Raw genomic sequence first — 23,376 nt, forward strand, 5'->3', positions numbered from 1 at the left:
CGCTTTTAGCAATCACAAATGATGCGCAACATTAAACTCTCTTGTCGCTAAATCGCAATTTTTATAAATTAATTTCTCGTTAATTGTTTAAAAAAATCACAAAACAATAGAAAATTTTTTGTATTCAGTTCAAACCCGTTCTACCTGCTCACGAAATATAATATCATTATTATACTAGTACATTATGTGTACATCAACCGTTTTTGCTGGAGAAAAATATTATCACTCGCAATCATATTAAAAGTTTTGATTACCATCTCAAACTCCATTTCGTACGAATAAGCATTTCAATATACTTGTAGGTCGTTTAATGGCGGAAGTTAATCAATCACATGGGTAGGCAATCGCTAATTGTTCATAGGGAACGATCGCATTCTCTCCAGGTACTTGTTTCAATCGCGTTCCAAGAGATAATAACACTACGACACGGCTCGCGCAGACGTTGCGTGTGTGAATGTGGCGTACGCATAGTAGGGACGATCTTGTATACACAAACAGCACGCCGTATGCCGTAAAAACAAACACTGGTCATCGTGTGTCGACTGGCACCGTCACCTCCCCGAAATATTTAACATACTGTAAGCTGAGTGTTACCCCGAGTATTCTGTTGCGTGCGTCTCAAACTGATTTTGACAAATTACTATAACTGCATTATCGTGCGTCTCGCGCTCCATATCATGATAGGCTCGACAGTGTAATAAACAATTAAATTTTTTTTATTGAAATACCATTTTCAGAGAGGTAACACGCGTGATTTCAAAAGGCAAAAGATTTCCCGAAACTTTGAATGTCTACTTGATACACAGAATGCCTTGCAATCACGCTACGAACGTTATCTTGAAAGTAAATTACCTATCAATTTTATTATTAAAGTGTCTTTAAAAATTTTTCCTTTTTCTTAGACAATTAATAACACCGAGTTTTTGCTTCGCTGTAATTCAGTCATTTTATGCACTCTAAATTCGTTTTATGCGACTTTTAAATGCTTCAAAATTTTGTTGCATATAATTTTCGAGTAAATTGCATGATAAAATATTTCATGTTTACGCAAATAATTTTTGAACACTATTCTGCAGAAGCATATTATTAAATATAGCACTTTAATATGAAAGAATAATAATAAATAATAAATCTCGCAGTTCGCATAAATATTTATTCTTAATTATATTTCGCGCTTTTTCTTCATATTATTACTTTTTGTAAAAAAACGGTCTAATCAAATTATCTTTTCAAAAAGTAACAAATGAATATTTAAATTCAAAAAAATTCGATTACGCTTTACTAAGAATAAAATCATCAGAATGATCAAAAAAACAAATCCGTTAAAAAAATATTAGATAGGTGGTATTTATTTTTCGTTCATTTTCGGACAATCCAATGATTTCACTCCTATTAAACCATAGTCAGATTTTTATCTGATCTAAATATCCGTTTACTTTTTAATACGCTAATTATCATTTTGTTTTAAAATTTTATTTGTTTTATATAAATAATCATATCTCTCTCTCTCTGTTCTCATTTAAATTAAGACTGTTAAACATTATTTTACTTATCATCTCAAAGTATGCTTGAAAAAATTCGTTTTCTTAATTCAATATATGGTATGAGTAAAAAACTAGAAACATATATAAACGGTCATTTCTTAAAGATGATGTAATTTAATCATGAAAAGACTGCATTCATATTACTAGGTTTAAGACAGATTTTATCTGAGTTTCTCAGTCCAATTTGTAATTGTAAATACGTAACGTTATTAGACTGAGTTTCAAGATTCATTTATTAAGCCGTGTTGCGTCAGAAAATTGTTTTCAGCCAATTTCTTGAGTAGAGATGCGACGATAAACATAGGTCTAAAAAGGCTAGGCCCGCCTAGCTTTTAGCAGTCGCACTGGGTCCCTGGCAAAACGGCGAAACGTGTAACAAATCCGATTCTTACGGACCGACACGACGAAGACGAGTAACCGAGACGTCTAATATCTCAGACCTATACGGTGTCCTAAATTGTCGGTGGGCGTTCGACTAATGGGTCGTAATGAGAGTTGTCGGGCCAGCATAATGACCATGCTGAAACGAATGTTGAGTTCACCCGATCGGCTCGAAAGAAAACACTCTCGATAGGAAAGGGATATGCGTTCGCATGCAACAAGAACTAACAAAAATTCTCTGGTCCTAACAAATTGCTATCCATTTGGTCGGTAAGATCTTTCGCGACCATTTCCCGTAATATTAGGCGCACGAGACGTGACCATTTGCGGTCGTTCCGACCGAAAGGTGTAACTAAAATACTGCAATCTGTCTCTTATTTCTTGCAGTTTCTTTTATTCAACAATAATTAAATTCGCTGAACACAATGGCTTAGCAAAGGAATGGTTCACGCACCAGTTCTTGAGAAATATCGATTCTTCTTGACTAGAATATTAAAAATAAATTTAGGACAACAATGCATCTCCAAATTGTTTTCTAAATCGTTTAATAAGAAGTTACACTGATATATAATAAACAACGTCAAATATACTGCACATTAGGTATGCGCAAAAATATAAAATCCTATTTTGGCTCTATAATACCAGCTAAAAGTTATCGAAATTTATATTTGGTTAAATTTCTAGATACTTCAGCAAAATTATTTTCTTTTCTGAGAGCATATATAGAGCGCTTATACTTGGCATCTTTGTTATGTCATTTTAAAAAGGGAATTTTGTTAAGATTAGATTTTCTTTTAATTAAAAAATTTCCAGATTTTGTTCTCTAAACATTAATATTCCAATTATTTAGATAACTAAAATACTTTTGAGCAATAATAATTATTTCGGATAAATTATGGATGTGTCAATGTAGAAGAAAGTCGACTGTTTGCGATAAGTAATAATTAATATAACTAATATATAATGTTTGTTGAAAAATTGATTTTTAATTCATAAAATGTGCCATTCATTTTTGATATTAAGATTGCTAAGCCATTTGATATACTGTTTCAGAATATATTGGAAATCTTATGTCTGTTATAATCTGTATCCGACATTGAATTTGCATGTACATATAAAATAAGTAATAAATTAAAAAGAAATTGAATGTATACTTGTGTTTATTAATACTACAAAGTTCAATTCAAATCAAGTACATCATTTTATTATATGATCACAACTAAAACTTTTATTATCCAAATATCTAAAAAATCTAATGCTTAAACTGACCAAAGTCCAAGCTCAAATACTATTGAAAGTCAAGAATGTTTGAATAGTTACATCGATATATAAATTTATCGGCCACTAAGTACATTTGCATAATAAACATACGTAAATATGTAATTAATTCACTGAGCTCTCAAAATAATTAACTCTGGACAAATTTTGACATACTAAATTTAATTTGTTACGTATTCTTGCAGTCTATTAACGTTCAGATGTTTGATTTAAAATTTCTTATAAATATCTTTCTTATAAATCTTTCTTATTTAGCACATATAAGCGATTGAGCAAACATAATGTTTGTAACACTTATCAATATTTCTTTTTGTCAACTTGGTAGTATGTATCAATTTGATAAGAAATTATCTCAGTTTTTTCTTCAGCTGGTTTTTCATGTTCTTCATGTCTTTTCGTCAATACTTTCGTAAGTTCCTCACTACATTTATGTCATGATTCCGCAAATGATTCGCAAAACTAACTGAGTTAATCTCATTAAATTATTCAAATTTTGACAACAAATCATGCATTGTAACAGATGGTTTGATGTACCCAATACAAAATAATTTGATACCCATGACACATGTTCAAATTCTCGTCGTATTTCTTTTATTGTCGATTCATGTCTAGCTATTAGGTGTGGCTCAGTTATATTTAGCATAGTTACTCAAAAGTGTATGATGACAAATTCTACACTTAGGATTATATCTTTCTTCTACTGTAAAATATTGCCGTATCAGAATGTTCCACTCAACCTTTCCGTCATAATATATTTCATGAAAATAATACAAGGGTATTTTTGCTAGTGTAACATTGCTACAAAATTCACTACATTTATTGCATTTTATCTGAGAATTTTTTGTAGTGCAATATTCCAATATCCAATTCGTTTGTTCTGCCATCATATCTGCACAGTATCATAGAGTTTGTATTACTAAACAGGACATAACGTCTGTGCTATGAAGACATTTTCGGCGAAGGTCGAAGAGTAACGTATGAATCTTTAGAATATAAATATTAATACATTACGTTCAAATTCGATATATTAATAATAATTTAATAATATCATTCTACTTGTAATTATTCAACTATCGTAGTCAAAAATTCGAATTAAAATACTATATATATTTTGCATATCTAAAAAATTAAAGATTTTTCCATGTATGAAACAATGACATCTTTATACTTGATTTGTTTTATTCAGCAAAATTATTTTCTCCAAGTATAAATTTTATAAATTATAATCCATATATAAATATTCTGATAATAAGATAATGTATTGCAGAAGTATACTGTGTCAGTTACAATGGGAATTGAGCACCTTTTTGAAGCAGAAGTCGCTCGAACGAACCAGTAACGACGTCTCGCTAGGATGAGTGCCACTGCGACTGATCTCGTCGGTCTCGTTCGCCGCTCGGCAAGTGACTCACACACCCGAGGAGGATAAGAATGAACGCGAACAAATAACCTCGAGTTTCTCTCGTGCAACACCGCGCCGATCGCTCGGTCGCGCGATCGCCCCCCCCCCCTTCTATGGTATGGGAGACCACATCGCATTGATTGAGCACCGCTGGCGGTCTAGTCGGAGTGACATCCTTGTCGCGAGCCACAACTCTGACATCGGACACGTGTCATTCGCAGCTTTGAATAAGGACGAGACTTGAGCAAACGACAAAACAATTTCGTGAAGATCGCGCATGTATTGAGGATTTATTTCGAGCCGATCGAGAAACACGTGTAAAACCCTACATATACGAATTTTCTTTTCACAGAGCCTCGAGGAATATTAAAACAGATTTAACGATTATCGTATCAAAAGCAATTTCCTTTCTACAGCGTCGCAGGAAATATTACGACAAATTTAACTAAACCAAATTACCAGAAACAATATTATACATATGAGAATCATGAGATATTAATTAGGGCAACGTTGCTTAAATTATCTTCTGCTCACGTGACTGAAGTGACTCAAGTGTTATTAAGCTAGATAAACTCTCGATCTACGAATGTGAGAGCGTAAATATCACTTGGAGAATACGCAGATTGATTTTCTTGATATTTTCTTACTACCTACACGGAAAAACAATTTTGTAGAAGTATCTAAAAAATTAGCTGGATCTGAGAATAATTTTATTGTAGAATCAAAATAATTATGAAAAACGTGCTAGCATAACGAGCAATGCTCCAAAAGTTTTGATATTCTAACAAATTGCTTTGAGCATCCAACATAATTATTTCGATGGTCTAATAAAATTATTTTCAGATCTATTAGCTCTAAATTTTTAAATACTTTCGCAAAATCGTTCTTTCCGCGTAGCGTGACTTCGTATTACAATGTGAACCGTTATTCGAACTTTGATATAATCAATATATTATTAATAATTCGGTGAGTGAAATTCGCGTGAAGTCGCAGTACCGTATAGAGATAGCGGTTCGGATAAAAAACTACGTAGATAAATATCGTCCAATCATGAAACGGTAATAATTCTGCAATAGTAAATTATATATGCTACTTTGCTATTCTCACGTGAACAATCTTCAGATAATTGTTATATTTGTAATATTTTGTAACATAAAAATGTACACTAAGAAAACAAAGTTGTTGATTTAACTAAATTTTCCAAATGATACATACTTAATTAAAGTTCAAGTATTTTATGTATGTATTTTAAGTTAAACGCATAAATACTTGAACTAAAGAAACATAATCAAGTTAAAAAATGTAGTTAAATTAACTTTTTTTTCTTAGTGTAACACCAAGATTCTCGTTCCAGGAATTTAAAGAGTAATATCAATTTAATAAAATTTAATGAAATGTCTTGTGAAAATTGGTATTCTGAGATTTCTCGCTTGCCTAAAACAAATCAAATTTTCTCATTCTCCATTATCGTATGATCGCAGAATCGTATCGCAATCTATCTCTAAAAATCTCTATACAACAACAAATCTCTATATTGTTTCTTTAAGATTTCGGTGAAGATAAATCGAGAGCGCGCAGGATCGAGCGGGAGTGCCGAAAAGGAGGAGCGGTTCATGTTCAGGGGGATCTGGTTCACCGCGATTAGCTTCTCGGCGGAAATCGCGATTCCCACAGCTTTCCCCTGCCGTCCGCGGTGGCCGCGCCACCCGCGCCGCCGTGCCGCTCACGCGTCCCATTGTTCCGCGGCGCGCCGACACTGCGATTATGAATGAGCGGAACGCGGGGCACGCAGCTGCACGCACCGCGACCTGGACACGTGCGCGTACGCAAGGTAACTTGGTCGAAGCACAGAGAGACGGAGACAGAGAGGGGGGGGGGGGAGAGAAGGCTCGAGAAGGTGAGAACGCACAAGTACGAGGTGATTATCGGTGATCCTGTTACATCGTGTCGAGTAGTGTTTCCTGTCGATTCCTTCCCACCTCGCGCGATCATCACCCCCTCCGTTTCACGGATATGATAACGTGCTATCAATCAAACGATATCGCGAGATAGCGGAGCGCTAAATCGCGTGGTGTTATTGCACGACTTTGTTCCTTAATTAGCAAACGAAACGACAATTACATTAATTAATATCAGACACATGATTCAAACTTGTAATAAATCATAATTACGAAGATAATGATTTAAAAAAATCATTTTTTAGCTCGTAATATATAGCCTTGTATGTATGTATGTGTATGTGTGTGTCAATAGTATCAGGTATTTCATATTTTTTAAAATATTTTTAACTGAAGAGCTTTTTTTAAACAGAAGTTTAAATGTAAATTATTTTTTATTTCAAGAGCTCTTTGTTGATATATTAAATCAGTCATCAATAGAAAATAATATATATAAAAGAATTTCAGAGATAATTAAAAAAAAATAGGTAAACTAGATAATAAGGTAGCCAATACTAGTCAAGGTTGTATATATTCGAGTATATTCTATTCGTGAATTATTATTACTATTATTAAAATAAATTATTATTTCTTAAGTTTAGAACAATATAGTTTTTTTTTAAATCGCTAAAATATTATTAAAAATATAACAATAACTAACAAGATTAATTAAAAATGATAAAATACGGGAAAAGTACTCTTCTAAGGCAATCGATGCATCTCTTTAGATTACAGAAAATTCATTCCCTTAATTAATAACAAAAACAAACAGGCAATACATCGAAAAGGACGCGAAATCCGGCATTAAGTTCGGTTCATTGATAAATTTTCCCGCGAACCCTCTCATGCATTTTAATATACTAGTATATCGTGGCGGCGGGTCTTTTCTACGAGCATGCGAGTTAATTATATCAACTTGGTAAAACAGTTTCGTATGACGCGAGTGTGGTTACCTATCACCTTTATGGCTGATGGACGAGATTCGTAGAACGAGCGTTGCATACGTCACGTTACACATATACAGCGACAACACACCGATGACCCGACGTCATCCCCGCCGTGTCGTGAGGAAGTCGTTATCGTTCATCTTTGCGCCGCACGCGACATTTATAAAGCGCGCTCCCGGGTGTGACGTTCGCATTTACGTATTACTTAATATCATACGCCTGTGGGTGTCGACAGCGTAATAATTACGGCAAAGCGCGTACGAAGGAGCGTGTATTTTGTCATACTCGAGTCGCCTTCGGCAAAATTGTTTCAAGTGGGCCTTTAAAGTAGGCTCAACCGGTTGTCATCGATCGATATTCGGTGAACTGCGAAGCGTCATCAGAGATTAATAAATTGAAACGCATTCATCGATTCGTTTCACGTGAATTAATCGCTCACAGATACATCGCTCGTATCCTCAATAATTACGCGTTTCTATGACATGTTCGTCTTAAGCCATCTTTTTTTATATTAATAACAATGTTTGCTTTAAAATTATTATCTTCGACAATTTCGTCTATTAGAATATTATCCATTTTTATTTCATTTTTATTTATTTTACTTTGTTTTTAGTTTTAATAAAATAATAAAATAATATTACAGAACATATGTTCTGTTTCTTGCAACATAAATGCACTACGACCAATTGTACGTATCGCAAGAATACCTATGCGTCAAAATGTAGTCGTTGAAATTCAATCATTTATTTCGAGAATCCAATTTGTTTTGGAAGAGAAAAATATTTTTGCGTGGGATGCACGCGAGATATGCAAAGGTCTGTACGTAAACATTTTGCGCGGGACGTTCGTAACAATGACGTTACGCGTAGCGAGGACCGTAAGAACGCCCCTGCATTGACGTAAACCCAAGGTTAACGCAGGGACGTCTCGAATCGAACGCCTACGGGGAACTAGCCCAGGCACGACCTACGACCTTAACGATTCTTCCACGCGTCCACCTGTTTCATCTCGATTTCAACCTCGCGTTAAATTCAACGATTGAGCCGAACGTAGCGTGGAAGTGCGATTAATTAGCGCAACTATAATAAATAGAAAAAATTTATCAAGTATCTTTTATTCGATTCTTAGCAAGACATAAGCAAGCTCCTTTCAGCTTAGTTGTATGCTTGTGCAATTAGATCACTTTAAAGATAAAGAGAAGAAATAAAAATTGTATTTCAAATATTTATATTTTTTCTTAAAACTGAAAAAATTTTGTCTCAAGTGTATCACTCGCACGGAAAATTCTATATATAAATTTATTACTAAAAAATGTAGATTTATATATATATATATATATATATATATATATATAACGTATTATTAATGTATTATTGTATATATATAAAATGTATGTATAAATATGTAAGTAAAATCTGCACTTTTTATTTTATATATTCACTATATATAAATATATAGTTTGTGTAAATGTAACATATTTATATATTTCAATCCAAAAATATAATTATTGTTTTCGACTAAAAAACAATTTTAAAAATAAAAGATTACGCATTTTCTTATAAAAAATAACTGGATAAATTGCTCTGCTTTGAGATGTGTTGTAGTTTTGGGAATTCTAAATAAATATCTCCTAAATCAACAGATAAAAAGATATCTTTATTGATTTGAAGATATCTTTCTTTTATACGCAATAGATATACATACCATGTATTCTTACGTTTGTGGTGTGTGATTTATAAAGCATCCTGTACACATACACACAACGGACTCGCCTGTGCCTACACATGCGCGCAGCCCTTATATTACAAAATACTAACGCGCGCGCGCTTCTTTTAAAAGGAGAAAAGACGGTGGAGAATAATATTCGCGGTCGTTCTTTCGTATCCATTCTCAAAAATGTTGAATGAATTCGAGAAATTTTTCGTAAGAAAAAAAGCGATAGAATTACCATCCAAATTGCCAAATGTCAAGCTAGAGGATTTGCCGGAAAATTTCACGCGAGAATTTCGGGATTCTTCTCTCGCGGTAGTACAATGAATATATACCTATGTATATCGGACACATTCGTTCGCTACGAAACGCGAGGAGGAGCGTCACTTGCGTTTCCATCTCCAGGGCGAAGAAGCTCAGCGGGAAAAGAAGGAAGGAAGGAAGGAAGAAAGGAAGGAGAGACGGCGACTTTGTAACAAGTTCGAATTCCCACAGCGGCGTAGGCACACCTACGCCTGCTGCTCGGCACGACGAAACCGAGCAGAAGAAAAAGGAGGAGGAGGAGGAGGAGGAGAAGAAGAAGAAGACGAAGGAGGTAGCAAAATGAGAAAAAAGATGAAAAAGACTTACCATGTGAACGTTGGAGAGGCCGATTGGATCGCTCTGCTTCTTGTCCGTCTTCTTGGCCTGCCGCTTCGCCTTGCTCTCGAGGAAGCGTTGCTTGAGCACCAAGGTGTCCTGAATGTTCTGCTCGCACAATCCATTGAAGCTCTGATCGAACCTGGGGATGCAGTCGGTCTGCCTGCGCCGGTAACTCTCGATTCTTCGTCGCAGGCGGTCCACGACCGCCTGCCTCTTCGGGGTGAGTACCTCACCCATGCCGGGTGCCTGGCCCATTTGCTGCTGTTGCTGCTGTTGGTGCTGCTGTTGCTGCTGCTGCTGGTGCTGGTGCTGGTGTTGTTGCTGTTGTTGGTGCTGTTGATGCTGTTGCTGTTGCTGCTGCTGTTGCAGGTGCAATTGCTGCTGCTGGCTGGCTATGCTCAGCTGACCGGCTGCGTTCAGCTCGTGGATCGCGGATTGGCCGAGGACGTTGCCGGCGTGCCCGTTCGGGCCCTGGCCCGCGCACACGGAGATGGTGCCGGGGGGGCCTTGAGGGGGCTGACGAGGTAGGAGCCCCCCGGCCTCCATACAGCCCCCTAAATCCACCGCAGGATAAGCCAGTTCTCAATGATTGCCACCGAGGTGGTCGATTGTCGTAACGCGCGATGTCGACCACGCGACCACGTCGTCTTCAAACACTGTTGCTGCTGCTACTGCTGTCGTCGTCTGCGTGACGCGCATCCTCCGCATCCAGCCCGCTGCTGTCGGCGTGCCGACGATCGTACCTGACGACTTCCGGGCACAGGGCAGCATCTGGCCGCCCTGTGTGTAACGCTCTCGCGGGACGCTCTCCCCAGGAAGGGGGAGGTGGATGGATCGAGCTTGACCGCGGTCAAGATGTCTCAACGTTTCTCTTCACGGGAATGGCGCACTTATCCTCGTTCCTCAAGCACTACACTTTGTGTACATAGTAAAAGCAAGCACTGTCTTCTGTCGTTTCGCGCACAACTCGATTCGCCAGTGTTTACAGCGACGGCGATCGGTCGGAGTCGCACGCGTACCGCGAGAACTCGTGGGGCGAAGTGCGCCAACTTCAGACGCGCTAGTAGAAGCGTAACGCGACGCGGCCACCGGCGCGCGTGGCATCGACGCGACGAACTCGTCAATGAACGCGGTCGCCTTTTGTTTCCCGATCCACGTGACCGAGCGCGCGGTAGTGCGCGCGTCGTCGCATAGCCCGTGTTTTCTCTCTCTCTCTCTCTCTCTCCCCGCCCCCCCACCGCCTACTCACTCTCTCTCTCTCTCTCTCTCTCTCTCTCGTGCTCCGGAGACTGCTCCTCTTCCTACATTTCAAAACTCCGCGCAAAACTCCACGCGTCTCGATACGCGGCTACGTTCGCCGCGGTGCACAGTTCACAGTCACATTTACAGCTACGTTCACAGCGAGTCACGACCGATCGGGGCAGGGGAAAAAAAAAGAGAAAAACTCGAGATAGGTTAGATCACTCGAGATGCTCCGCGCCGGCGAACACGCATCGCGTTTCTCCAACGACGCAATACGGAGCTCTAAATATCGGCGGGCGACTGTCGGCTCTCGGGTCACGGGTCCGAGAGACTGTCACTCTCGGCACTCACGCGCGCGCAACAACTTCGGAAGATTCGACGACGAGAGAGAACGGTGGGACGGAAGGTCCGCCGCGCGCGACTAACTTCACGATAAGAGCCCGCTCCTCGAGTCCTTTCTCTCGCGCGCTCCCTCTCTCTCCATCTCACGAACGCGCGCTGTCCTCCTCGCACTCGCTCTTTCTCTCACTCCCGCCTCTCGCTTCCACACGTTGCTCGCGCCGCGGCGGTGGAGGGGAGGACAGAACCCGCGACACACAAGACTTTCGCGGTTTCACAATCGGGCGCCTCCTTCACCCGATTTCGCGCGAATCTCCCTCGACGAAGCAACGACCAAAAAAATGTTCAGATTCGACGTATTCTCTCTCCGTCCGAGCGATCGCGTTTAACGAGTGATCGTCGGTTGGTCGGATGGAGCACACTGAGTAAACGCCGACACGACGTTGAGTATTTACGGCGGATTTGCCCGGTGTGCGTCGGGCGCGCTGGACGTCACAACAGGTAGTTGAGAGCGAGGGCAGCGTGCTGCCGCTTGTGTCTGGAGAAAGAGAAGAAAAGAGAGCGGGTGGGAGCGAGAGGTCGTCAAACGGCACCGGCGCGCGCGGAAGGGAGACGCGCGGACAGAACGAGAAGGGAACAACGCACGTCGGCGACGCTGGCGCGAGGCGATGGTCAGGGATGAGGAGGGGAAGGGGGAACGAAGGCGTGCGCGCGAGCCAAGGAGAAAGGACGGCCGCGCGACAGAGAGGGAGAACATGGGAGGGCGCGCGAGGAGTGGCAAGGGGGTACCGGGTACGCGACAAGATGGGGGAAAGGGAAGAGCGGTTTCGACGCGTTCGGCACGAGTTGTTCCTCCTCCGCGCATTCGCCACCGCTCTCGCGCGAGACACAAATTTTCACGCACTTCCCTTTCTGTGCCTCTTCTTCTTCTTACTACTATTTCTTCCTTTTTTTTGTTTAATCTTTACTTGGACAATAGCGTGTAGCTTTGATCTTCAACTCTTAGATTTTTTAATTTTTTAAATTTTGTACTTGTGCGACAGTTCGTCTGTTCTCTTGACTTGTACTCGGTGTGTAAAGCGCTAAATAAACGATGATTCATCATAATCTCTGTTGGTCTTTTTTTCCGCCTGGCGTCTCCCCATGTTCCGTCCTCGTGTCTCTTCTCCCGCACTGTGAAACTCGCGTGTGCGACCGTTCTCTCGCGAACGAGGTCGCATCATTCGCACCTCCGATTCGCTCGGACACGCTCCGGAGCGAGGACCGCGAACACGCAGCACGTCCGCGGGAAACGCTCCGCGATTCCATCCGCGTTCGTTCACCGTGCCGGCACTCTGCTCCTCCTCCCTTCCCCCCCCCCCCTGCCCCCGAGAATCGTCGACAACGAACCGAAATCCGAATTGCGGATGGCCCGTTACCCGATGAATCACGTCACATGGTGCACCGAGTGTCGGCGTCGAACGCCAACGGCGCGTGTACGTACGATCGTACCGCAAACAACAATTACATAACCTCACTTCGTCTCTCGCGCATACACGCAAGCGCGCGCGCGCGTGCCAGCGCGCCGTTACGAATCGCGCGGAGACAAAATCCGTTTCCCGCCGATTGTCTCTCGTCTGCTCGTGTCCGCCTCTCGGAGAGGCCTCCTCCGTCGCGCGGATGCCCACGCGCGTGATCGCACCCGGATGGAACGTAAGGACCGCGGCTTCGGATCGACGTGATCGCTGCTAGCGAACGCGCGGTGCCATTAAACAGAACTGCGCGTAGGGTGGAACGGAGGAACATGCATCCCGTTCAAACGGCGAACCGTAATTACTGCCGCCGCGATGCCGCCGCGCTCTAGTAGCAGCGCGAGTAACCGTCGAGCGACGTCGACCTGCCGATCGGCAACGCCACATGGTACCACCTTTCGGCGGCTATCGGTACTGCGAGCACTGCGAGCAGCGTGATGTCGCGAGTGGACGGAATGGGAGGTTAACTCGACTGCGAGTGCTTGAGAACATTTCCTGCTTCGTTATTCCGGAATACACGCATACAATTGCAAGAAATTTACTGGCCTATTTAGACTGTTTTCTATCATTTTGTATAATTGTCTGCGACGTGAACCGTTAATTTGAATTTATGTGAGGGACGTGTGTCGGCATAAGACAAGTTGCGTTTCGAACATTTACCCGGTAAGATGTATAATTCGACTACTGTGGCATAATCCGTCGTGTTATTCGGAAAGATCAATCCTGAAAAGAGTCGCCCAAAGTATTTTCGATCGACCAGGCAGCGAATTTTCAAAGTCTTTTAGAAGCCTTACGCACATGGCGAACGGTAAGCCATTCCGATATCGCTCGATCGGTTCCAGTGATTTACTCTGACTCACAATCTGATTTTTTATCTTTACATCTCTCCTAAACTTGGTCAAATTTTATTCTTTTCGAATCCCCCAAAACTACAATGTAAAAAAATACATATAAAGAATTAATATCAAGTCAACAATCATTCTCTTATTTTTAAACAAGAATCAAGAATTTTCTTTAAAGAGTTTGTTAAACTCAAATTTCAGCAAAATATTACATTATTATCTTGGTATTATGATAGTCTCCAATTTAATTTAAAGTGATTATTTTAGTAATAAGGTGAACGTAACCAATAACCAGACAAGTAAGGATACAGGAGCCAATTTTAAGTATATTTGTAAAAATATATAAAATTTGATGGTATTTATTAAATTGTTAAATGATATATTATTAACAAAAAATGAAAAAATTTTTAATTATTCAAAAAATAATAGAAACATTATATATCTGAATAAACTTAATATCTGGATAATCTAAAATACTTGCTCTTAATGTTCTAAATGGTTGTCCTTGTATTGTTTATCAAACATATACCAAGAAATATTACTTTTATAAATACATAATTAATTTTTATTTTTAAGAATATCAGCAAAATATAAACTCTCTAACTTAGTTCTGTAACAAATTTATTTCTTTTAATTTAATTTTTATAATGTATAATATAACCTGGCTTATAAATATCTATATATATCAGATTCTTTAAAGATTTTGCCCTTGTCTACAATGAAGATTTAAGCTTTAAGCTGTAAGGAATTGACCAATTATAATTGAGTACTCTTATAAAAATCTACTGTGATCAGTCAATTTTTTACGGCTTAAAACTTAAATCTTTCATTGTAGACTAGAACTTTATATTTTTGATTATATATAAGATAATGTTAATTTGATAATTTTTTTCCATGAATTCTATTACATGTACTTAAAGTCCATACTGTTTTGAAACATTTTAGTCCATTCGGAGCACATGTTATGTAATAAATTAACTGACAAAATTCAAGACACAAAGTTTTTTATCTTATATTAAAACTATCAGGAATACAAAATTAAATAAAAGTTGTGTAATTTTAGAAATTGAACAAGTTTGTTAATATTTTATCTCAAGACTATTCTTTAACATGAAATATTGATAGTTGAACATTTTGTTTTAGCCAGTTATTTATTTTAATATGTTTTTAAAAGTAATTTAAAAATGAAAACAAAAGCATTGTAAAAATAATCATGTATCGGTAATGTGACTTAAATATAATTTTATAAACAGATTGCAATATTCAAATCCTTAAAATTATATGATATTTCAGATAACATCTTCTAAATGGCTTTGGATGCAGAAAGAAATTTGAGTGGAAACAAACTTAAAACTAAATTGCCAACGATACCAGGCACGAGACCTTCCTTATGAAATTCACAGTTGCTTATTTCAATTCAACAGGGATACCTTCCTTAGACAGTAGAAAATGTTATCTGAAATACCATATAATTTTAAGGATTTGAATATTGCAATGTGTTTATAAAATTATATTTAAATCACATTACTGATGATTATTTTTACAATGCTTTTGTTTTCATTTTTAAATTACTTTTAAAAACATATTAAAATAAATAACAACTGGCTAAAACAAGATGTTCAACTATCAATATATTTCATGATAAAGAATATTCTCGAGATAAAATATTAACAAACTTATTCAATTTCTAAAATTACACAACTTATTTAATTTTGTATTCCTGATAGTTTCAATATAAGATAAAAAACTTTGTGCCTTGAATCTTGTCAGTTAATTTATTACGTAAAATGTGCTCCGAGTGGACTAAAATGTTTCAAAACAGTATGAGCTTTAGGTAGTAGAATTCATGCTTATGGAAAAAAAATTATCAAATTAACATTGTCTTATATATAATCAAAAATATAAAGTTCTAGTCTACAACGAAGGATTTAAGTTTTAAGCCGTAAACAATTGACTGATCACAGTAGATTTTTATAAAAATACTCAATTATGATTGGTCAATTCCTTACAGCTTAAAGCTTAAATCTTCATTGTAGACAAGAGCAAAATCATAATACCAAAATAATAATGTAATATTTTGCTGAAATTTGAGATTAACAAACTCTTTAAAGAAAATTTTTGATTCTTGTTTAAAAATAAGAGAACGATTGTTGACCTGATATTAATTCTTTATGTATTTTTTTAGATTGTGGTTTTTAGACTGTGGGAAACTCTACCGAAATTTTTCTATAATCTGTTTTGGGGGATTCGAAATTCAGTGATATACATACCACTCTCAATTGAAATGTCTGCGCTATGTCAAAATGTCAATAATGTAATGGCAAAGCGCTATGGAAGTAAGTACTATTCTATTTAGATTGAAAAATAATTAACAATACCCTACTGTTATAGCTTATATAATATCTCTTATAGTTTTAGATAGTTTGCAAAAATACTAAGGAGTACAATCAATTTAATTGTCAGAGAATCAAAAATATTCAATTATGCTTTAATATGTCGCCTCTGATGGACCAGAATAAACATATCCACATTAAGCAAGGACATCAATTTATTTATATATTAAACTCAGATGATATTTAAGATGATCTTAAACACGTGTAAGTTATAGTGACACATTCAAGTGTTGTATAAAATTTGACCAAGTTTACGAGAGTCTGTAAAGATAAAAAATCTGATTGCGAGTCAGAACAGAGAGGAACCTGAGAGCGGTCTTCTTCTTTCTTCTTTTAGCCCAATGAATTTCTGTCTCAATTGTGACACAGTACCACGCTTTAACCTAAGAGTGGTCATCGCGTCGTTTCAAAATGTTTTCATTTATCAGTGTCTCTATGTGCACAAAATGTGCACATTGAACTGTGTAGTCAAATATCTATGAATCCCGTAGATAATATGCATGACTTTTTGGGTCTCATTTATGCTATGTCCACGTTTATTTTGTTCTGTTTCATTGCTATACCCGTAAATTTTACAATTATATGCATTGATATTTTAAATCTGTTTTATACAAATGTGCATAATCGTGTTCTATAAATGTGCAATACTGACACCGTACAGATATAACATGGACAACAGAACCAATATTTTATCCCGCACCACTTTTATCACATATCATTTTGTTCCACATATACGTGATATAAATTCAAATTGATTTGATAAAAATTTACTCACCGATTGCTGTCGCTGTTCTTGCTGCTGATGCTGCTGCTGCTACTGCTACTGCTACAATCCTTTTTCGGTTTTGGTTCTGAAAATGTGATAAATATTATACCTAAACTCAAACACAAAAGCAGGTAAAGAAATGTATCACTTGAAAAAATAATATATTTCATACCGAGTCACTCCATGGATGCCGCTTTCTGCCGACATCATCCTGCTATTCTCGAACTGCACATTAATAACGATTGCCCGATACTTTATTCGGCACTCCCGATATTACGAATAATATATCACACACGAGCAAAACGTAAACCGCGCGTGAGAATTTTACTTGGCGCGACCGTTACATTTGAAAAAATATGTGAAAAGGACGGCTCGTCTGATTGGCGGCGAAAATCAACACGGCACGAAAGTGGCGTGACGTCACGTAACTTCGTGGAAACGCAGGCTGAGGATACCGTTTGAATGAAAATCACGTGCCGAGATACAACGAACGGAGACAGATTCGTTTCGAGAGTTTTGTCGTATGCTCGCACGACGACTAGTAGTACTTCACTTAATTGGCATTCGCGATACGTTCTACCGAACGTATCCCCTTCGAGCAAACACTTCGCTCGACATGCACACGCGAACACTTTACTCGAAACCGAAGAAACACGCGAGACACACGCACGGAGTCGACAGAGCGTCCGACCGGCGCTGGAGTGGCGTATGTGACTGGAGCGCGGAGCAACGGAGCAACATGGCGGCAGCGGCGCAGGCGCGGCGAGTCAACAAGTCGGTCGCCTGGCAACGCCGAGTGGCGCCGACTAGCGCCGAGTACCGCCGAGTCTGCCTGCCAACGATCACGTACGCCCCGTACGTTGCTGCCGCCATGTTTCTTTGCGCTCTAGCGCCGGTCGGACGTTCCTTGAGTCTGTGCGTGTCTCGTGTGTTCAGATTCGAATTGTGCGCAGGTACGGTGTTGTGTCGAGAGTGCCGTGGCGCTAACAAACGATACGCGAAAGTATTCACGTGCGTGTTCGAGCAAAGTATTTCTCGAAGGGGATACGTTCGGTAAAATATCGCGAGTGTCAATTAAGTAAAGTGCTCCTAATCGTCGTGCGAGCATACGGAATTCTAGAAACGAATTTATCTCTGTTCGTTGTATCTCGGCGCGTAATTTTCATTCAAACGGTTTTCCTCGGCCTGCGTTTCCACGAAATTACGTGATTTTCGTTCCGAGCAAAGTTTTCGTGTACGCGTATTCACTCGAGGAGGGTACGCAATCCGTTCGGTAGAATGTTGATCGTTCCAATAATGAAACTTTAGTCGTCGTGCAATCATAGAGATACAAAACTCTGGGAGTGAATAGATTTACTTCTGTTCAGTGTGTCTTGACGTGCGCAAACCGGAAAAGGAATGTAGCAGTAGCAGCATCAGCAGCAGGAGCAGCGACAGCAATCGGTGAGTGAATTTTTATCAAATCAATTTGAATTTATATCACGTATATGTGGAACAAAATGCTATGTGATAAACGTGGTGCGGGATAAAATATTGGTTCTGTTGTCCATGTTATATCTGTACGGTGTCAGTATTGCACATTTATATAACACGATTATGCACATTTGTATAAAACAGATTTAAAATATCAATGCATATAATTGTAAAATTTACGGGTATAGCAATGAAACAGAACAAAATAAACGTGGACATAGCATAAATGAGACCCAAAAAGTCATGCATATTATCTACGGGATTCATAGATATTTGACTACACAGTTCAATGTGCACATTTTGTGCACATAGAGACACTGATAAATGAAAACATTTTGAAACGACGCGATGACCACTCTTAGGTTAAAGCGTGGTACTGTGTCACAATTGAGACAGAAATTCATTGGGCTAAAAGAAGAAAGAAGAAGACCGCTCTCAGGTTCCTCTCTGTTCTGACTCGCAATCAGATTTTTTATCTTTACAGACTCTCGTAAACTTGGTCAAATTTTATACAACACTTGAATGTGTCACTATAACTTACACGTGTTTAAGATCATCTTAAATATCATCTGAGTTTAATATATAAATAAATTGATGTCCTTGCTTAATGTGGATATGTTTATTCTGGTCCATCAGAGGCGACATATTAAAGCATAATTGAATATTTTTGATTCTCTGACAATTAAATTGATTGTATTCCTTAGTATTTTTGCAAACTATCTAAAACTACAAGAGATATTATATAAGCTATAACAGTAAGGTATTGTTAATTATTTTTCAATCTAAATAGAATAGTACTTACTTCCATAGCGCTTTGCCATTACATTATTGACATTTTGACATAGCGCAGACATTTCAATTGAGAGTGGTATGTATATCACTGAATTTCGAATCCCCCAAAACAGATTATAGAAAAATTTTGGTAGAGTTTCCCACAGTCTAAAAACCACAATCTAAAAAAATACATAAAGAATTAATATCAGGTCAACAATCGTTCTCTTATTTTTAAACAAGAATCAAAAATTTTCTTTAAAGAGTTTGTTAATCTCAAATTTCAGCAAAATATTACATTATTATTTTGGTATTATGATTTTGCTCTTGTCTACAATGAAGATTTAAGCTTTAAGCTGTAAGGAATTGACCAATCATAATTGAGTATTTTTATAAAAATCTACTGTGATCAGTCAATTGTTTATGGCTTAAAACTTAAATCCTTCGTTGTAGACTAGAACTTTATATTTTTGATTATATATAAGACAATGTTAATTTGATAATTTTTTTTCCATAAGCATGAATTCTACTACATGTACCTAAAGCTCATACTGTTTTGAAACATTTTAGTCCACTCGGAGCACATTTTATGTAATAAATTAACTGACAAGATTCAAGACACAAAGTTTTTTATCTTATATTGAAACTATCAGGAATACAAAATTAAATAAAAGTTGTGTAATTTTAGAAATTGAATAAGTTTGTTAATATTTTATCTCGAGAATATTCTTTATCATGAAATATATTGATAGTTGAACATCTTGTTTTAGCCAGTTGTTATTTATTTTAATGTTTTTAAAAGTAATTTAAAAATGAAAACAAAAGCATTGTAAAAATAATCATCAGTAATGTGATTTAAATATAATTTTATAAACACATTGCAATATTCAAATCCTTAAAATTATATGGTATTAACATCTAAATGGCTTTAGATGCAGAAAGGAATTTGAGTGGAAACAAACTTAAAACTAAACTGCCAACGATACCAGGCACGAGACCTTCCTTACGAAATTCACAGTTGCTTATTTCAACGGGGATACCTTCCTTAGACAGTACGATAGGTGGAGGTTTACCTATTGGCTCAATATTTTTAATTGGTTTGTATATTTGTATAATTATATTTTTCTAACTCTCGTGACGTGTAGTAATTGAGTCACTCGAAATCCAATAGATTTTCTTGTTAATTTTCAAACATTATATCTATTTTATATTATAAGACAGAAAAAATCTGACACTATAAAAAACCTCTGTTTTATTATAGTTTTATGCACTACATTTATACACAGAATGACTGAGTTATTATCCAATAGAGGACTAAGAATAATCTGGCCCTCTAAAGATAAATAAAATAATATTTAAGAAAATTGCATATGCATATGTCACCTAATTATAATAAAACGCTGATTCTACTTTATGTTTGTCCTTATTTTTTTTTACTTGAGTTTGAAAAAGTATGTAAAATTATGGCGAATTAATACTAAACAAGATAATCCTACATATGGTCACAAAATTAATTGTTTGAATACAGAAGATATTGGCAGTTTATTTTATGCTATACAAATTAAAAATATATTTTTTTAGTGGAAATCAAATTACTGGCAAAATTATAATTTCTAGTACAGTTTTTTTAAACATACAGTAGACGCTTGATAACTTTCGTGCTTAAAGACTGTAGGAGCGGAAATTTCTTGGAAAACGAAAGTTATCGAATATCGCCACTCTACTTCTATTTTGCTGGCACATGCATGTTGGGGTTATGTGTGCATGCGCACTGTACGTCCCCTCCGAGGAAAATTTTATTCGATATAATATAGGATACGTTACATATATTTCGAGTGAATTTTTCCTTGGAGAGGACGTTTTGGAATATAACCCTAATAATTATAGTTATTACGTATACGTAATTGTATAACCTCAAATAACCGATTTTGCTGCGTCTGGCTGCGTCTTATTGCTCATTAAAAGCAGAACAAAGACTTATGCTGATGGTGGTAATAGCGTCTCCCCGAACAGCTTAGGTCGAAAGTTATCGAATGATAAGGTTATCGAGCGTCTACACTGAACCAAAAGCTGTACATAAATTCCAATGAAATATTTATTCTACTAATGAAAAATTTATTAAAATTGGTCCAATAAATTATTTTATTATCATGATGTTTTATTTATTGTAATAAAGAAGAATTCATTATATTAATAAATTTATATGTATAGCTAATGAAAAGGTTTAATGTAATATTTATACTATTAACAAAATGTTCATTATATTAATGAATTTTAGTCAATAAACGTCATACATTGGTACCATGAAGAATATTTTTTTCAGTGTACTGTAAAATTTGGTACATTTTTGCAGCAAATATCTGTTTCGAACAATTAATTTGTAATCGAAAATATTCAATTTAATTTGATTTTATTTATAATTAATAAAACATTTATTTGAAGAGGAGGACAAGTATGGTTTCTACGGTAAAATTGTAATAAAATATTTTATGGCGGAGGGAATAGTGGTGTCTCAGCCTGTACTGATTGCATCTCAAGATGTCCAGCCTTCCCAACTTGTATCAGGATTGCCTGCAGTTGTAGATGACTCAGACTCAGAGAAACGTACAAAGACTGTAGATAATGCAAACGAGCCAATGAAAATAGCTTGGCGATATCAGAATATGAAGTTATTAGATCCAACTCCTACAGGGGATCAGGTATTCGGTCATTATTACAATCTTACAAAACCGATGCAACAGGATGTCTTAGAATGTGCTGACATAAAACAATGGCAATATAATGAAGAAGGAACACTGGATGAAAATAGTATATTTAAGAATGCTGCATATGCTGACTTGTTATATACCATAGAAAAAATCTTACGCAATCAAAAATATTATCTCTCTCAAGCACCGGATCAGAAAAAAATTTTAAGAATCGCGATTCATTCTTTGGGATCAAGATTATGGCTGAGCGACACAAAAGAAGATTCAAATTGTGATCTGTTAAAATTTTTATATTGCTTCAGAGCGCTTTTAAGGAATTCTTATGCGGTCGGCGTAATAACAATACCAGTTACTAATTTCGACAACACTGTAAATATCGAGAATTTATTCCCGTTACAATGGTCAATCTTACATTGCAACTTTATAGTGTATATTTTTCAGGATAGCATTATTGAAAGAATTGAACATTTGTCAGATATAGCGATTGGATTAGAATCGTTTGCAGGGTCCGCAAAAGAGCTCAATCCATTGTTTAAAGATTATCACGGTCTTTTGCACATTAAGAAATTGTGTGCATTAAATGGTTTGTCACACGGCAGCACGCAACACAAAGATCTAGCGTTTAAATTACGCCGTAAAAAATTTCTCATAGAAGTTAGTAAATTTTAATGTTTTTGTGTGAAATTGAAATAGATATTTATGTAAAGTTTTATATTTGTTTTACATTTGATCGTTTCAGATTTTACATTTGCCGCCCGAGTTTGAGGATACATCACAACGAGAACAAGATGAGTTAGTAACATCCGGTATAGGATGCACGAGTGCTGGATCTCGCAAAAGTACACTTGATTTTTAAATTATAAACATACGAAATTAAATATATAATAATTTTAATATATATTTTTAATGACAAAATTAAATGTTTATTTTTTAAAAATAGAGTTTATTATTTTAATTAAAGTTCTTATACTCTTTATACTTACTTGATCCTTTATAAGATATTCTAAATTTACTATTTTGGAATATAGCTTGCAATTTTGTTTCTAAAGTGGTAAACGAGCAAGTGGTAAACCAGAATTTTTAGCGTACGCTTAGGTCACGCCTATCTCGTTTAACGGGAAGTGCATGGTGTGGCGGTTGAATTAATATAGAGAAGAGGAGATAGGCTTCGTGAACACTTACAATAATGCGCATAAAGTATCTTTTTGCGTTGTGTTAGACTGTTTATAGGCTCAACTTACAAGTTTGTTTATATCATAGAAATATAATTTTTTATGGGAGATTCCTGTAACGAATTTGGAATTTCCTGAAGATAACCATTTACTACACAATTAATATCTGTAAGAAAAACGAAACAGTAAAACACTTTCACAATATTGTAACGTTTTTCAATAAATTGAAGATATTTCTATACAAATATAAAACAATTATACGCCTATTAACGTTTGAAATTTTTATTATACACAATGTATTATATCAGAAATAATATG

The 23,376-nt window shown here is 36.9% G+C and overlaps 2 protein-coding genes and 1 long non-coding RNA gene across 4 annotated transcripts in view; 1 reads left to right on the forward strand and 2 right to left on the reverse strand.

Moving 5' to 3' along the window:
• Positions 1 to 13,200, reverse strand: part of LOC105839070 (neurogenic protein mastermind) — a 263,604-nt gene extending 250,404 nt beyond the window's left edge. For both annotated transcript variants that reach the window (XM_036289572.1, XM_036289571.1), the window contains exon 1: positions 9,830 to 13,200. In XM_036289572.1, coding sequence (XP_036145465.1) covers positions 9,830 to 10,387 — 558 coding nt within the window. In that variant the 5' untranslated portion in view covers positions 10,388 to 13,200. The remainder of the gene's footprint in view (positions 1 to 9,829) is intronic.
• Positions 13,201 to 13,380: 180 nt separating this feature from the next.
• On the forward strand, positions 13,381 to 23,313 carry LOC105829262 (elongator complex protein 4). Its single transcript, XM_012667977.3, has 5 exons — positions 13,381 to 13,741; positions 20,111 to 20,275; positions 21,621 to 22,255; positions 22,328 to 22,540; positions 22,626 to 23,313. The coding sequence occupies exons 1-5, from the start codon at positions 13,732 to 13,734 to the stop codon at positions 22,740 to 22,742; spliced, it is 1,140 nt and encodes a 379-aa protein (XP_012523431.1). The 5' UTR covers positions 13,381 to 13,731; the 3' UTR covers positions 22,743 to 23,313.
• On the reverse strand, positions 18,841 to 20,916 carry LOC118646508. The gene is made up of 3 exons (XR_004964067.1): positions 20,816 to 20,916; positions 19,210 to 19,360; positions 18,841 to 19,133 (listed from the first exon to the last, which is right to left on the reverse strand). It is a non-coding gene; the product is annotated as an uncharacterized LOC118646508 (long non-coding RNA).
• Positions 23,314 to 23,376: the final 63 nt, after the last annotated feature.

This window comes from Monomorium pharaonis, chromosome 7, assembly GCF_013373865.1.
Source record: "Monomorium pharaonis isolate MP-MQ-018 chromosome 7, ASM1337386v2, whole genome shotgun sequence".
NCBI lineage: Eukaryota > Metazoa > Arthropoda > Insecta > Hymenoptera > Formicidae > Monomorium > Monomorium pharaonis.

Coding starts and splice junctions, on each gene's coding strand:
- LOC105829262 (XM_012667977.3), top strand. Junction 20,276..21,620: donor TGGCTCAATATTTTTAATTG/GTTTGTATATTT, acceptor ATTTATTTGAAG/AGGAGGACAAGTATGGTTTC. Junction 22,541..22,625: donor GTAAAAAATTTCTCATAGAA/GTTAGTAAATTT, acceptor TGATCGTTTCAG/ATTTTACATTTGCCGCCCGA.